The sequence below is a fragment of the Thunnus thynnus genome, chromosome 10, assembly GCF_963924715.1.
Source record: "Thunnus thynnus chromosome 10, fThuThy2.1, whole genome shotgun sequence".
In the NCBI taxonomy this organism is placed as follows: domain Eukaryota; kingdom Metazoa; phylum Chordata; class Actinopteri; order Scombriformes; family Scombridae; genus Thunnus; species Thunnus thynnus.
The window spans coordinates 29,280,298-29,297,375 of NC_089526.1; the positions used below are offsets into that span (position 1 = coordinate 29,280,298).

At 40.2% G+C, this 17,078-nt stretch overlaps 1 protein-coding gene across 1 annotated transcript; it reads right to left on the minus strand.

The window, feature by feature from the left end:
• Nucleotides 1–200: 200 nt before the first annotated feature.
• LOC137191928 (14-3-3 protein zeta-like) lies at nt 201–15,392 on the minus strand. The gene is made up of 6 exons (XM_067602424.1): nt 15,271–15,392; nt 12,462–12,773; nt 5,566–5,689; nt 2,068–2,231; nt 1,730–1,825; nt 201–1,350 (listed from the first exon to the last, which is right to left on the minus strand). The coding sequence occupies exons 2-6, from the start codon at nt 12,762–12,764 to the stop codon at nt 1,294–1,296; spliced, it is 744 nt and encodes a 247-aa protein (XP_067458525.1). The 5' UTR covers nt 12,765–12,773; nt 15,271–15,392; the 3' UTR covers nt 201–1,293.
• Nucleotides 15,393–17,078: the final 1,686 nt, after the last annotated feature.

Genomic DNA, 17,078 nt, shown 5'->3' on the forward strand with positions numbered 1-17,078 from the left:
GTCTCGTCGTCTGCTCTCAGCCTCCACCTCAGTGTGACTCACTTATTCTTCTACAGTGATTCACAGCAGCTGATTTGGGATGGTTGCTGGATTTACCACTCAAATATAACTTACTGGTTTTTGAGGTAAGATGACCACTTCTGAGGGTTGAAAGTCATTAACTTGAATTACCAGTGTATCCCTTCAAACAGACAAGTTGAAACTTTTAAATTATCTTTTTTATTCCACTTACATGAAATTACACATTTCCCCCCAAATAACAGTTATGCTTGGGTGTTCAGTATGAAAATTCCAAAGACATGAACAAAGCTAGCCAGCCCGACAACAACCTTCCTTACATCTCCACAAACTACTTCTTACCAACATGCAGTTTAGGCAAGTATTGAAAGAAAAAGGAGAATAAAAGACAAAACAAATAAAAATATTAATTTGAAAAAGCAGTAACTAGATAAGCATGTGGGATTTTTTTTTTTCACTGCTGTGCTCATACAAAAGAGCAACAACCTTGTGTGCTCTTTTGTTCTTCAAAGTTTTCTATACCTCGTAATTAATACATAGAAATACAAATGCAGGTCACCCGAAAAATAAAGAAACAGAAAAAAATGAGTAGAAAGTTGAGCAACTGACAGTAAATGGAATGTAACCTTTATGTTCCAACAAAACCTTGCCTTCTGTCTCCAGCACTCCCCATCGCCTCCCCCACTTTACCTTTGCTGTCATTCATCTAGCCAAGTACAGACTAACAGCTGCTGTCTCCTCACATGTGAGGAGCTAACTCCTGACTTTGTCAAACCAGATGTATCATCAAAAGATTGTTAATCAATAACAGGACTTTTAACATGAATGGGATACACATACAGTACAACTGTTTTCTGACTCTAAAAATTCAACCAGCTGCGTTTTTCATGAGTTGAGAACTTGCCCTCTCACCCACCACCTTAATAATAACACCCCTATTTCTCCCATAGACAAAAAAGGTCAGCAGACAGGCAACCAAACCCAAACACACTTTACCCTTCCACGTTGACCCTATCCCACCCTTCCAAACAGACCTTCCCGCCACGCAATCCCAAGCTTACCCTCCCTCCCCATCCCCTTTCCCCACAGTTACTACAAAAGAAGAAATAGTAAACCGATAGGAGTGAGATGAGTGTTGAGAGAACTAAATAAAAAAAAAAAGATGGAGAGAGCTGGACGACAATGATGATAATGAGGTGGTCTCAGTGTTTATGATCATGATGAAGATGAGCCGGGACGATGGCAGGCAGACAGGAATGACTAAGGGGGTCTAGCTCAATCTCTGGGCTCCTCTACATCCTCTCCGTCGCCCTGGTTGTCAGAGGTCCACAGCTGAGGAAAGACAAGAGGACAAGCAGGAGAAAGAGAAGCAGGTGGCAGAGCAGAGAGAGGGGAAGAGAACAAGGGGGTCAAAGAGGAGGCAGGGTGGGAGTTAAGAGAAGAGAGAGGGAAACATCCATTAATGCCTGGAGATACTTATTTTTATTTTCAGTTTCATTTGAATGGAAAGTTAAGAGTGCCACATAGTCTCCTCTCCTTTGTACAGGTGTTTAAAGGGCACACTGTCAACTACAAACATTTATAAAACACTGAGTAATCACATTTTCATATAAATGTCGGCTCAATTACCTAAATTATTCTTCTGTGCACAAAACCTGCTCATCATTTCGGTACATTGATGTTTAAGAAATGCAAATTTGGGAAAACTTACTGTCAAGTTGTCTCGCAGTAGCTGCATGATAAGTGTACTGTCTTTGTAGGAATCTTCACTCAGTGTGTCGAGCTCTGCGATGGCATCATCAAAAGCCTGCAGGATTCAAAAACACATTTTTAACTGCTGGAAAATGCTGTTCTGCTGTTACGCATCAGTAGACAGGAATGTGTATGTGTTGCAGGTCAGTTTGTTTATACAGGTTTTACTGCTGTCTTGCTGTGTGTGGATTAACAACAGTTGCACATTCAGTCTGAAAAGTCTTCACAATACAGCAGTGTGATGTCGTTGCCATAAGTATGAAAAGTGAAGTGTATCGTGTGGTGATATGCCCTTACGCGTTTGGCCAGCTGGCAGGCCTGATCAGGTGAGTTCAGGATCTCATAGAAGAAAACGGAGAAATTGAGGGCAAGACCAAGACGGATTGGGTGTGTGGGCTGCATTTCTTCTTTGCTGATATCAAAGGCGCTTTGGTAGGCGTTCTGCGAGTCTTTAATGATGTCTGATGGGAAAAAGACAAAAAGCATTAAACAACAGTATGAGACTGAAATTATTTTTAGATTTATAATGGTTTCATTCAGTTCACAAAAAGACTTGATACTATACTAGACACTCTTTATTATGTACGCTTGGCTACAACGAAATGAGTGTAATACAACAGCCCTGCTGTCATGATGGTTGCTTATGCTCAGTTGAAAATGTTCAACTGGTCATTTTGGAGGCTGTAGTTTGTGGTGATGCTGAATTGTACTGCATTATACTCAGGTCTTTCTAATATTTTGTCAATCCTTTTTATATCAATGAGGAAATATCAAGTTGAATCAACAACTCTCTAATACCGGTTTAAAACAGATTAAGTCATAGCAGTCTGTGTGAGATGCAAAAGGGAGCTCTGCGTTAGTGATCTCTGCTGTCCTGAACCTTCTATCTCATTTCTCAGAGGGACAAACAAACAACTGAACTGTTCAGTCTGTTTGATATACACCACAATGGTTGTGAATACACAAGCCTTGGCCAGTGATTTTGACTTGTTGCCAACTGTGGCACACTAACCGGCTTGACAAAGCATCTAATGACTCTCCAACACTCTACAGCAATACAGTAACAATAACTGATGACTAATACTATAGACAGGCCACACCTGACGCCTTCTCTCACTTTCGGTGAGGTGTAGGGCATCAGAGGGGATTCAATACACAACCATTTCTTAAGGCCTAAATAAACTTTTTCAGAACACAATGTTGAAAAAGCTAAGCAGTACATACTTTCACACAGCAGCTACCTTTCATGGTGGGGCAAGAAAATGGTCTGGAAAGTGAAGGGGAAATTACAAATCCGAAGTATTGGCTGATGCAAGTGGCTGATGTAAGAGGTCAATAAACAGGCTGAGAAAATAAAATACTCCATGTACAAGTACTATTTCCTGGTGTGCTGAATACCATTTTAATGAGTTTAACTACAAACATGTAGCAGAAGCTTAGGGAGGATCATCTAGGGGCAGTAGTTCCAAAATCTAATTTCATTCTACAAAACCTAATATTATCATACGGACAGGCCCCCACATAATGCTGACACACAGCAAAATCCCCCTGACAGAACTTATAAAGCTCACTAATTAACACACTATATCTTGTTTGTTTAATCAATACAAAAACAGAAGAGCAAAAACCACAATTTGCGGTTTTAAGGGGGGTTATTATGGGCAGGACCATTTCTTGGCCAGGAGCAGTAACTTGCTGAAGTTGTGTTGTTGCCATGATGTTGCCAGGCAACCACCCTCCAAGGAAGTCACTGGTTGCAGCCAAGAAGGAGTCATGCACACAACCCACCATAAAACCAAAATTCATCATTTGTACATTTGCTTTTTGTACGACTTCTGACAGGCTGACTACTGTGAGAAATGTCATGATATACTTGAATAGAGGCAGGTTTTTTTTTTTTGCTTTTGTTTCAGCAATGTTCCCTAGATTGCAACTACAGCACTCCCTGTACTGCTAAGTGCATAGATGAAGAAAATACAACCCAGACAAGCTTCCACTATGTCATAAGTTCCTTTAGTTGTCTTCTGGCATTGTATCAACATCTGAGTGGAAAGCTAAAACACAGAGAGGAGCCTTTCCTAACCCCAAGTCAACATCCTGTGGCAGTCATTTTATGAATGAATGTGCAGGAGGTAGTGGGCTGAAAACAGCCTGTGAGGAAACCCATTGCTGTAAAATTTGTTCACCAAATTCTCTATATCTTATTTAAGTGGTTCCTTAACCCTTTTGGTTTACGACCCACTGAAACAAAGCAGTGTCCCACCTGTGAAGCCTCTTCAGTGACTTATAAGCTTTTCCCATTTAAATTATTAAAAGGGGGCCAAGGATGTGAATCTATCCAATATTTCTCTTCAAAAAAATAAAATTAGAGAAAATGAAAGAATTCTGGATGGTGAAACACTGTCTTCAATTTCTTGTTCACCATCTCACCACTGAGATTTATCTTGCGACTCCTTGGGGGGACCCAACCCCTAGGTTGTAGACCACTCCCTTATCAGACAGGGATGTAATCAGGAAAATACAGACAGCTTTACAGTAGAGTCAGTAAATGATTATGCTTTAGTCTATTATCTGTGGACACTGCCATGTCTCTTCACAGCCACTAGGGGGCAAATAGGTTAACAGCAAAAGAAAGAGGCAATGAACCAGAGACAGAGAGACTTTGTGGACTCGTGAGGTGCTTTGTATCCAAAAGGTGGAAAATGTGACAAAAATGGATGAGGAACCACTGTGTTCAATGAAAAATCTGAAAACATTGAAAAACATCAAAATAAAGTGTTCCCTTCTATCTAAAAATGAAATGTCCCTAATCTGTTCAGTCAGTGTAGACCAGAGACTAGCCTGACACCAATCCACATAGAAAGCATTTTTTGACATCCATCACTCGCAACGTATCAATCAACACTGACTCTGAGACACGGCCCCGTGGCCCATTTGCCCACTGTTTACATGTTCTGCACTTATTATTGGTGTCTATATTGATTGATCAAGACTCCCAAGTGTGGCTATAAGCTTGCTGGTTCCATTGTAGACAGATTCCTCTGACCCACCGGGGAAATAAAAATCAATAAATTAAAACAATGCCTATTTATTCCACTGGAGCCTACATGTTCAGTAAATTTTGGCTGCCAGTCAGCCTGGTGAAGACAGTTTGGCTGGCAGTTGTCCTGTCAGCTCCTCAGGAGCTACATGCTGCTAAAAGGACAGCTGGTTCTATAGACAGTGGCCGGGGGGGGGGGGGGTGGTCAGGGTTGGAGTGGATTGAACAGACAGAACGCTTCAATAACGCTTATGTGCCACTTGCATCTCACTTTTGACATGGTTTCCCAGTAAGATTTGCTGAGGCCCATTAAAGCCTGTCAGAAGCCTGACAAATTTCCTACTGGTTGCAGTTTAGGTTAAAGTTGCAAAAAGAAAGATCTCTGCTTTAAGTTCACTTTTTCACACACTGCATGAACCTATTCCATAAAAATGATCAACTAGTTGACTATTAACCATCAGCAACAATGAAAGGAAGTGTTAGCATACATTTCTTACTGCCAGGGGAGCATACCATACTGTTGTAACCAGCATTGAGGAGCTGATGTCATAAAGCTGATACCAAATACTTAAGTGTTCATTTAATAGGATCTTGTCTAACACGTCTGTTTGGCTAGGCTAGGAGATGTAGATATCAGTCCTTACAATCCAGCTTTCCAACCAGCGAAACATACACACATAAATAATGAAAATGAATTTCAACCACCACCACCCCCACACACAGATGGTATTAAAGGAACTTAAGACAGTGCTTACTTTTCTTATCGTCTCCTGTAGCCACCTCAGCCAAGTAGCGGAAGTAATCTCCTTTCATTTTCAAATAGAAGACTTTGCTCTCTGGTACAGTGGCTTTGGGAATGAGATAAGTGTCCAAGAGACCCTGTGGCAGAATACAAGCAAAATAGACAGAAGATTTAAAAAAAAACAGATATTCTGAGACATACAATCCAGTGTGTCAACTGTAATGTGTGTAGTTTGCTTAGTGACTGAAAACAGCAGAGTTGTACATAATTCGTTAATGAAGAAGGCATTTTTTCAATTTTTAACCCAACTCTCAAAGGGTCATTTCTAATCAGACCTAAATGAGGGTAGAGACAAGCTGGCTACCTCCAATAGCCTCGGGGCTTGAGCCTGGGACTTAGCCTGAGCTACATCACAGATGCTTCAGAGACCACTGAGGGGGGTGGATCTGTGTGGATGGTGGATAACATGAAAGCATGGGGGAGGAGAAAAGGACAGGCTGGACAGAAAAGTGGGGAGTGAAGATGGTGAAGAGTGGAAAAGGGTGGAGGAGAGTGGAAAAGGGTGGAGGAGAGAGACAGTGAGGGTGGGAGTATGGAATATAGATGTGGGGGTGGAGAAAGAGAGGAGAGAGACAGGCTGCTGAACTCCTGATGAGCTTTTGCTGAGGAAGTAGGTCACTCACAGAGCCTAGCTCGGCTCTTTAGAGCACAAGCAAGCATAGCTTCTCCCTGTTGCTAACTAGAATGCTAGCAGGCAGGGAACAATGTACTGTATTGTGATAAGTGGTGGGAGGTGTACCGTATTTAACACACCAGCTGAAAAGTGTCATTAATCTACTATGTTTAAGTGCTATGGGACAAAGAGGATTAAACATCGCCTTTACTAAAACATGACTTAATACTTAGTTTTAAGTGCAGATTTGGCTTAACTGTGGATTTTAATGTAGTTTTAATGTGGACATTTTCATGTTGTTTCTCATTTAACAGCCATAAAAACATAACTGCCATATAGAGTTAAAGAAAGCAGAAAAACGTAATTCCCTGCGGCATTAGTGATGCCATGTTGTTAAGAAACCCAGCCCAGACCTGCCCTTAAATTCACAAAGCCTTCTGATTTCTAAAACTATGGCTTGAAGCAGCACAAGTTATGGGCTCGACTAATGCTCTCTACATAGGAATAGTAATATAAAGGACTGAGCCTGGGTCCCTGGGTAGAAGACAAAAATGATCATTTAGGTCACAAGTTGAAAAAATGCATAGCTGGTTCTAAAAAAAAAAGTAATGGGAGGTCATGCCACACGACTACACCATATTAACAGTTCAAACACAGATCATTGACCAGTATTCCAAATGGATTCAGAGACATGCATTTTTGCAAGTTCTGCAAGATCTTGTTCTGTACACAGTGTATATTGTACATTATCCCAAGTATAATGGAATAAACAAGGCTGATCTAAGAGCCTGCATTTACTCAATGCTTTTAGTCGGATGTGAGGGATCAGGGAAACCCTCTGGGAGCTGAATGTAGAACTGGGCCACTGGCAAGGGCATAGCTAAAATCAAATTACCACCATAGCAGGAATGTTCACGGTAAATGAAACTTACATTTTCAGTAAATGTGCATCCTACAATAAACAGTATCTTCCTTTAGATCCCTGTTGCATTTAAAGAACTTAGAGATATTCCCAGAAAGGACAATAAAGACAAGCAAAGATTTAAGAAAACAGGTGAAAAAGCATCTCAGCTCTGAGGGACAAGCAACATAACCATGTTCAGAAAGAAATGCACAAGTCAGGTCTCTGCAAATTTTATTCATGCATGCGTGCATGCAGGTATGCACAAACAGCATGGGGCAGAAACACTAACACACCACGATTAGCATTAGATTAAACAGTAAGTTCAGTTACTGCAGTGCATACAGAGTTTGCTTATTTTGATACAGCTAAACTCAAAGTCAAAACAAATGCACAACTTTGTGAAAGAAAATCAGGAAAGATAACATACAAACCTGTAAATACATCCAAACTTTGTTCCAACCAATTCTACCCCTTTCACACCAAAGTGACAACACAGGGAAAACCCTTGTCTGTCATTGGTTTGAAACACACGTTATTTAACCTGCTCTGCAACAATGCTCCTGATCTGCCCAGTATAAAATAGGTATAACAGTGTGTTTTAACAAAGGAAAGTTTTTCTTATTTCCATTTTATATTAATAGTTCATTAATTATTCAAGTTATAATAAATTAATGTTGGCATCAATTTGGGCTATGGTTCCCAGTATCAGTATCAGCTTCAAATTAAGTGTTTGTTGGATCTTAAAACAGAGCCTGAACCCCCCACAAAGATTGTTTGTGAGGGAAGAGACATTACTCTAACACCACTGCTTGACTATTACACTACGCTATTATGCTACTCATCTCAGCTGTAGCTACAGGTTGTGAACATTACGTAATCTGCCATTAAAAACTGTACTGTTTCTGCCAACAATAAAGTGATTAGACATCCTTGAGTTGTGGTTATTTAAGCCTTTTTACTTTCAAAATTTCATTAAATTCAATCGTAATAACCAAATAGCTAAGCTGGTGGAATTGTCGGAAAGCAAAAATACTAAGGTTTGATAAGGGATTTGAAAGGATTCAATACTGGATTTGAATTTGATAAAATGCTATCGAACCCCTTCCCTACACTTCATGCAGCAATTTGCCACATTTGTGAAGGTGAGAAGGTAGATTGACTCTTTTTATCAGTCTTCATGGAACTACCTCTATCATGCATGCCTTTGAGGATTTGTGCATTTCATCATGTTTGCCCCTCTCTGGTTTTTCAACCCACCTTCGAGTATGGCCACTCGGTACAGGACTAAACATTTGCATTTTGATGTGGTCAACACCTCGTACAAACTAGTTTGTTTCATTGCTCTCTTATCCCTCTCTCGTTCTGTCCCCATAAGGCTGTATAGCCAAAGTGGGGGTCAGCGGGCCAGAACGCTGGTGGCTCAGTTCCTGTCATTATAGGATTAGGACCTGGTGAGTCATCAGGCAGATAATACACAGGCTGAAAGAAGAACAGAGTAGCAGAGGTCCTACAGATGACTACTCTACTTCAGGTATGTACATAGGTCAATATGAAAGTAGTCAATAACAGCAACTTTAACTTTAGTGGGGAACTGGCACTACAATTAAAAAGGAGATGTGCCCAGGAAAGCCTAAAATTCTGGGCCATCTGCAGTCATGTAGTGAGTCCCTGGGACCCACAGGTGGTCATTTGAGTGGGTCCCCAATAAAATTTGTGTTTTTTGACAAATTGCAGTGTTAAAGTTGTGCCTGATGTTATATGGTTATTATTATGGTTATATTCATGTATGTTGAAAATGTATCTGTAAATTAAACAAATAAAATCCCAAATCTGTAAATATACTGCAGACACACAGCAGCTGACAGAAAGAGGTCATATTATACAGAGAAATATTAGCTTTTTCTGGGTAATAAATGTTAATGTGACTTATAAAAAGAGAAGCTAAAGGGCAATGAGAATATTGAGCTTTCAAGTTTCATCAGGAGTCATTAACAACACCATCAAGCACATCATGTTTAATTAGGAAAGTAGTTTAAAAACATGCAAACAAAGGGGAACCATTTACTTCATACTGCTGTTAGAAACTGAATACAATTAGCTGATAATTAGCCTGATCAGCCATCGTCAGTAATCAATAGAAACATACATTATTAGACTGTTTAATCATTAACCAAACCAATAACTAACAGCAGTCAACGTCAGACAACCTTATATCATACTTTAGCAGTTATCCAGTGTTTCTGTAGTGGTGACAAAACATTAAAAAATATACATATTAGCAGTTTGAATTAAACTGAAGCTCCCTGTGCTCTCCGGAGAAATATTACACCAAACTCCCTTTAAGAAATATGACATTAACAATTACTTACGTGTCTGCAAAAAAACACATAACTCTAGAAACACAAGATAAAGTCATATGTTGAATGTCTTCTTGTCAATTTGGGATCAATATAATCCATAAAGATAAACTGTATTTGCGCACAAACTTTACATTTTGGATTTTTTGGCGTCACTTCGCTACCAGCCGACATTGGTAAGCTGCGCTTTTTTACTGGGAGAAGACTGTGGGAATGAGAGGCACACCGTTTCAAAAATTAAGATTTCACACTAAAATAAGTCCTGATTGGTGGATCAGATACATGCTGAATTAAAGAGACTCATAACACTGTTAATTCACTGTCTATTGTGTGTGTGACAGAATATGAGGAGTTTTTTTGGCTGTTACCATAGTTACTACCTCATTTTCTGCAGATATATATGCACAGATGGTAAGGGTTTTTTGACAGTGAGGTTTCTTTTGTTTATTTATATGATTTAAACACATATTTGATATTCTCAATGTAGCATTATCACGGAAAAAATAGTTTGCGTCCCTTGGACGCATCAATAGTGAGTTTACTGTGTTCTTTTGGATTTTAAACCCATCAACATCACTGCATCTGTCAAACTGACTAACCTTACGGAGTCTGGCCTGTGCTTCCCGCCCCCCCCCCAAGAAGAGGAGGATGTACATCTTACTTTGTTGTGTAGCTATCACTCTTTAAACCTGTGGATTTTAATGACTCAAAGCTATGCTGCCACACTGAGCAAGGTATTTCTCCTTCTGCCCAAGATTTGTAAGACAGATTACTACTCATCTGAAAACAACAAACAGCCTCAAGACTACATGTACTGGAAACAGGATATTGCTACACTGAGGATTGTCCCTTGTATGTTAAAACCCTGATTAGACACTGTATCTTACATATATTTTTATGTAAAGGAAAAGGGTGCTGATAGTTTGATAAAAGCATGAAAGTCTGATTAAGCTTTCAGAGATGAAACCTGCAACCCACCACAACTTTCATAAAATAGTTAGCTTCTTCCTGTGTAAAGAAACCTTAACAGTCCAAGTGCATGAGGCACAGAATTCTTCAGTGGTTTCTGATCAGATTACAACCTGCATCATAGAATTTCTACAGAAAAGGCAACATTGCACTCTAATGCCCTGCATACTAATACATCATAGGTGTTGACTGCTGCTAGGTCTGAAGAATGCTTAGCATGGGGTCATGTTCCCCTTGCTGCCCAGGTGTCCTCCAGTTTCACTGTCATATACTTTAGAATACATCCTGCCACAAGAAAGACTCCCATTCAGAAATATCTTGACATACAGCCAAACCCAATCTTTGTAATACTGTCCATCTTAAAATACCATAATACCACTACATTCACACCTTTTCGGCTACTGTATACGTAAACTAAACTGAGATAAAAACACAGCTACCGTATTTCTTCAAATAAAAGACGGTAGTCAATTAAAAGCCAGGTCTCAGGTAATGGCTGAGGGCGTGGTTGACACAAACAAATAAAGGCCGGCCCCAAAAACAGGCCGGGGAAAAAAACAAGGGTGGATAGAAGCCCTCTAGCCGACCGTCACAGAGAGGGGAGGGGGACAGAGGAGATGCGATATTGTTTAAATACAGGGATAACAGTGCATATTTTAATAATAATGACAGCAGCAACATTATTATTAAAACGGCTTGGCATGGGTAACTTGGGTAACTTGGCTAAGCTGGCGAGCATACATCCATGAACATGCTACTTGCATGCTACAGCTAAGTGGTGCACTGCAAAACCGTTCTGGTATGACTATTGTATATTCATATGAACAAGACCACACAGACCATTTCCTGCACTGTGTGAGGTAATGCGTTCTAGGTTATCTTACTTTCTCCGACTTGGGGCTATCTGTTTATAACTTGACTGCAGCCTGCACTGCTGATCAAACAAGTAGAAAGTTAGTGCCATTCCAAAAGGACAAGTGCAGCAGAACTTGATAAAGAACCACAAGGAGCATTACCAGAAGTCAGTCTGGCTCAATAGGCTTCACACATTTACCACCTAACACTGTTAAAAAACCTGGCTAACTCATAGACTATAATATATTAAACAAATTTATATAAGCAAAGTATTCTAAAAGCTTTAAATCCTCATTTCCCACTTAAAAACTCTCTTTCATTACAGGGGCAGGTGTGAACAAGAATGCTACAAGCTATAGGTCATCACTGATGACAGATAAAGACTGAAACTTACTCCAGATTGCTGTCAGACAGCCAAGAATAGAAATGAAGCAGTAAAGGTGTGGCATTTTCTAAAAGGTTCACTGTGTCTCAGGGACAGAAATGACACATCCGACATCATCATGAGCTGTTGAAGGGAGTATGACTGGAGCTCCACTCACTCCACAGTCATCCAGCATTTCTTCACATAGTCTACATATCAAAGGGAGATCATTGCTGAGGTAAATATTTTATGAATGCTGTCAAGAGGCCTTGCTTTTGCCTCTCATTAGTTACTTTTTTTCTGAATACCTCTTCAATAGTCAGTGATTCTGACATGCCCAATGTGTAGTGACCCCATTCACTGAAGAATATTTAATCCAGTTTGTGTTCGTAGTAAAATGTTCTCCCAAGAAGGCATGATATAAGATAAGATTGAATAGTTAACATTTTTCACCTTTTACCATGCAGCATACGGAGTCATGAGCAAACTTTATTAGATCAATTAGTGTTAACCCCATGATGAGGCAATAGCCACTTTCAGACATGTACCTAATTACGTAAATGTGATGGCATTTTTACATCAGTTTCATGTCTGAATAAGTGGCTGAGTTGCTTATGTGAAAGCCAGACGGCAATCATTGAGTTGGACCTAGTAACATTTCTGTAACACTTCCAATACAACACAAGTCTGAATTGAATGCCATCAGATTAATGTAAAGGCTACAGCAGCATGATTAATCAATTAGGGCAAAAATTGCAAAGGGCTGATGAAATGTTATAAAGCTCACCAGCACGTCGTTGCAGATGTCTTTCAGCTCTTTCTCAATCTTTTCCCGGTATTCTTTGGCCATTGTCTGCTTCCTGTCACTGCCCTCAGCCTTCTGCTCAATGCTGGACACCACGCGCCACGAGGAGCGACGGGCACCCACCACATTCTTGTAGGCCACTGACAGCAGGTTACGCTCCTCGTTGGATAGCTGCTCACTATCCTCCGTCACAGCCTTCATTGCAGCAGCCATGTCGTCGTAACGCTCAGCCTGCTCGGCCAATCTGGCCTTTTGGACCAGTTCCTTCTGGGGTGCCTCGCTCATGACTGCTCACTGGAGGAAGGAAAGCAAAGAGGACAGCTGGAGGTCAATTAAGTAACTGGCAAGAGGACGGATTTTTTTTAACTGGACCAATATTAATTTATCAGAAGTACACAAGTAAAATACAATTTCAAGAGCAATTAATGAGGCAAATGAGTGTCTTAACTATTTGAAGAAGAGAAGCCATCTGTGTTGGCTCTCAACTGAATACATTAATTAATAGATGTGGGTGCCTAACCTATAGTCCACTGAAGCTGCCACACCACACTAACTAAATCTTTCAGTTCTTTAACTTAGAGCAGTAAGTAAAGATGTAGCAGCATTAAAAAAAAAATACAAGTCTACAAGGATTGTAAGCTTGGTGTGGTTTGAAAAAGTGGCAATACTGTATAGCCACTATTAGTCCTGCAAGTTACTAAGCAGTACTGAATATTATATAGGCTTATAGAAGGAAAAAGTAAGGTACCAGCAGATATTGTGTAAAGGCAGTCTATGCCTAGACCTGACACACACACGCCAACACAAAGGAATTCTCATCACTAGATCAATAGCCTACATCCGTTTGACCCATCCAAAATAGCCAGCGGGCTTCCAAATAATCAATCACTTTTTTTCCATTCCACAGTGCATGTATTGTGGCATGTTCGAAATCAGAAAAGACAGCAAATTTTACCACAGTTCACACCCTATACAGAGTTGAGCAACTTAATTGAAAAAAAAAAAAAAAAAAACTACTGACAACTTCAAAATTGACTAAGAGCAGTTTTAAAGCTTTTCAGACAGCTTTCTTAACAGTTACCCTTTGCTCTCCTGACATCCATATCAAACTAAACTCCCATACTCTTTACAAGGATTGTATCCTTTTTTATTCAAAGTTTGGGCCAATGTACACTTGTGTTACTTTTTAACAAAAGCTGCAAATGGTTGTATGTCTGCCAAATACAGACATTAAAAAATGTATTATAGTTAACACATATTGTGTTGAAGTAATAAACATGTTTCCCTTGAGTAATATGTTCAGAGGGATACTTTTAAAAAAATTAAATAAATTGTAGCACTACTTAACCCACCCCGGAACACCCACAAACACTCATTGATTTTTTTTTTTTTTTTTTTTTAAATTCAGTTTTGTACAATTCTAAAAACAATGCAAACGGATTCGACCAGTTTCAGCATTGATAGGCTGGCGAGTTCATACTCATGGACATTATGTAACGAGACCCATGGGAAACCAGGGTGTGTATGTATTTAATCGGTAAATAATTAGGCTACAAAAAGTAAATTGGTAATTACAGCTTAAGTCACGTAAGAATGTATGAGGGCATTTACGCAAGTAGTGCATGCTACAGTCACGGTACAGATAACTTGATCTGCTGGCTAGCCTTCAGGGCAAACGCAGATGTGCCCCCCTCTTCCTCCCGCATGCATGCATACACACACACACACACACACACACACACACAGACAGACAGACAGACACAGACACACACGCACACAGAGACACACACACCACACCCATCCCTGTACCTGTGGCTCGCCCAACAAGCGGAAACTAGGGCGAAATTAAAGCGCGTTTAGACTTGGTTTATCGTGCCCGATGTCAGTATATTTGGCCCACATGGATACAAAAGAGCTTCCATTAAATTAACAGGCATCGTTCAGACGAAAAATCCCGTTCAATGAATGAAGAGCCGCTACCGTTAGGCCCTCGTGACCCGATTCCAGTATGGCGCCGACTATTTTCTGAAACGGAAGCGTCCCAAGCCAGACAGCTTTTAAGAATTGGTTAGACGTTATATCAAGAATGTATAAAGAGAGTTATACCAGTTTATTTAGCAACTCAGACGAGCTGGTAAAGCCTAATGACACACCTTCAAACGTTTGTGTTTGTCTCGAACGTTAGCGCGACGTCAAGCTTTAAAATGTGTGCATCTTTGTGCTGCCAGTCTGCCGGCAGATGCGATAAGAATCAAACTTTGGCTGCTCTTGTTTTGTTCTTGACATAGACAGATAAATAAATTGACACACTTACATAACTGTGTCACGGAGGTTATTGTGACAGGAAATTTGAAATGTTACAGACGCAAAATCTTGGATTAAGATAATACAAGCCGTAACAGCTAAATTTACCAGCGATAACTATCATTCCTCTGAGATAATACATGCCCATCAAAGTTGCCTTTTTACGTTAACAAGAGACAGACACACTTCGGTTAGCACAAGCTAACATGTCAAACGTTTATGGCCACAGAGTCCGAGGTTCAACCTTCGACCCGACACGCCTTCCTTCTCTGGTGTTGGAACCAGCCATTAGACATATCCCAAACTGTAGTTCTAGCTAGCCATTGTTCTTTGGGCTGATGATTGTCGCCGCTAAGAGCTGCCTCACAGTCAACTGAACAAAATGCGCTTCCATTATCACAATATTTTACGATACGTTAAAAGGCCTAATTATGCATATTATGTACATAAAAGTGCAGTTTTAAAAGCTGTGTTTCCTTTTCCATACCTGAGTAACGGCAGATAGCAGTGATGTCGGCGTACCGAGTTACAGCTGATTCTCTCAGCCCGTCCGTCTGAATGCAGTCCACGGGGTTTCCCTCCAATTACACAGGCACGGCCAGAGCAGGCGGGGAGTGACGTCAAACGTTACCAAGGCAACCGAACACGAGCCATTATGGGAGTTGTAGTGTCCATAACATTATCATTACTTCCCTGGTCTCTATGATTGCAAATGATGCAGTCAGTTATTAGAATTTTTATATTGTATGTATGGTATGTTATTAGAAGTTTGTGTGATGTGTCATGGTGTTATATTTGAGCAAAGCTGAGATGCACATTTATGAAAACCTCACCTAGAAACATCACATGCTTAATAAGATGTGGGTGCTGTGACACAGTTCATGGCTGTGAACGTCAACCTGTATGGAACTGACCAGAGATGGGGTCACATTTTACCCATTTCCAAAAAATAATTTTTACTAGAGACCACCAAGCTCCTCAGTGAGCACAGTGATATTTCTCTAACAAACTGAGATACTGTCTTTTTCCACACAGTTTAGGTGGCCTGGACAAACTGTGTCTGGAACAACATTTAGGAGTATTTGTTGGAGATGCTGAGGGCATCACAAACTAGAACACAGGACACAAAGCTACAGTATATCTTGCCTAATAGAAACTACTATTTCTGCATTCTGGTTGGTTTCCAAGGGGAGAGAGTGAAGCTATTTTTGCCTTGTCACATGTTTTCCCCTCGGGCCAAGATTTCAAGCTTGTAACCTATTTAAGGGCAGATCAGATAGTATTGGCTGTAAAAATGCACAGGCACCAGTGAAAGCAAGTGAAAGGCTCCTCTCACTTGTCAAGGTGTGGTCCAGGAGAGGATTTCAAGTGAAGGGGAAAAAAATGACTAAGATGACTGATGACTTCAAGATGTGTAACCAGTTTGATGAGTTCTCATTCAGTCTATCAACCACAGCTTGAGAAACATGAACACACATGCACACACATACACATTACTACCAAGTTCAAGTGTTTTCCCAGCAACATTGTGTCTGAGATTTATCAGATATGTATGTTGAATGGCTGAGCATACTTTTAATTTTAATAATTCCATTGTCATAAACAGGTCTGCAAGAATAGTCAAATCCCTGCATGAAACGTTCACATGCTAAAATGTCTGTTCTAGACTAAATAGTGGATTTAATCAGCAAATATGTAAAAGTGGATTTAAATACTTATTGTAAATCTAATGGACATCGATCTATTAGTCTACTCATGAGACAATGACATCTGCAGCATTTTCTGGGGTAGTACCTAGCAGAATTTCAAAGAGGAAATACAGTATTATGAGCTGAATGTTGGTCGAGTAGTTCAACCTTGAATGACTGAAGATTTAGCCTCTATTGTCTGCAGGCATTCACGCTGTGGAAATTGCGAAATCCCAACTGGCTCCACTTGTTCTGTAACTCATTCTAGTAAACGACTCCCATGAAGGGAATAGATGATAAAGACATTTCCTCGAAATGATCCGTTTATTATCACATTATCATTTTGTTCGGATATCTGTACAAACATTCGTGAGGTTTTCATGTGGCTGTGTGATTTTTTTGTAAGTCGTAATTATTTCAAAATTTAAAGGGGCACTTGTTTTACACACCAACATCAGTTTCTTTGTCGCTGGTCCCACTCAGCTTGTGGAAACAGTTGTGTAAAGTCTTCTGTGTCCCTGGGGGAGATTTGTCAATTCAGAGAATTTAACCCTGAGTTAGTGTTAGTTATTTCAGCCTGGGTTACTGCAGTACACATTGGAGGTGT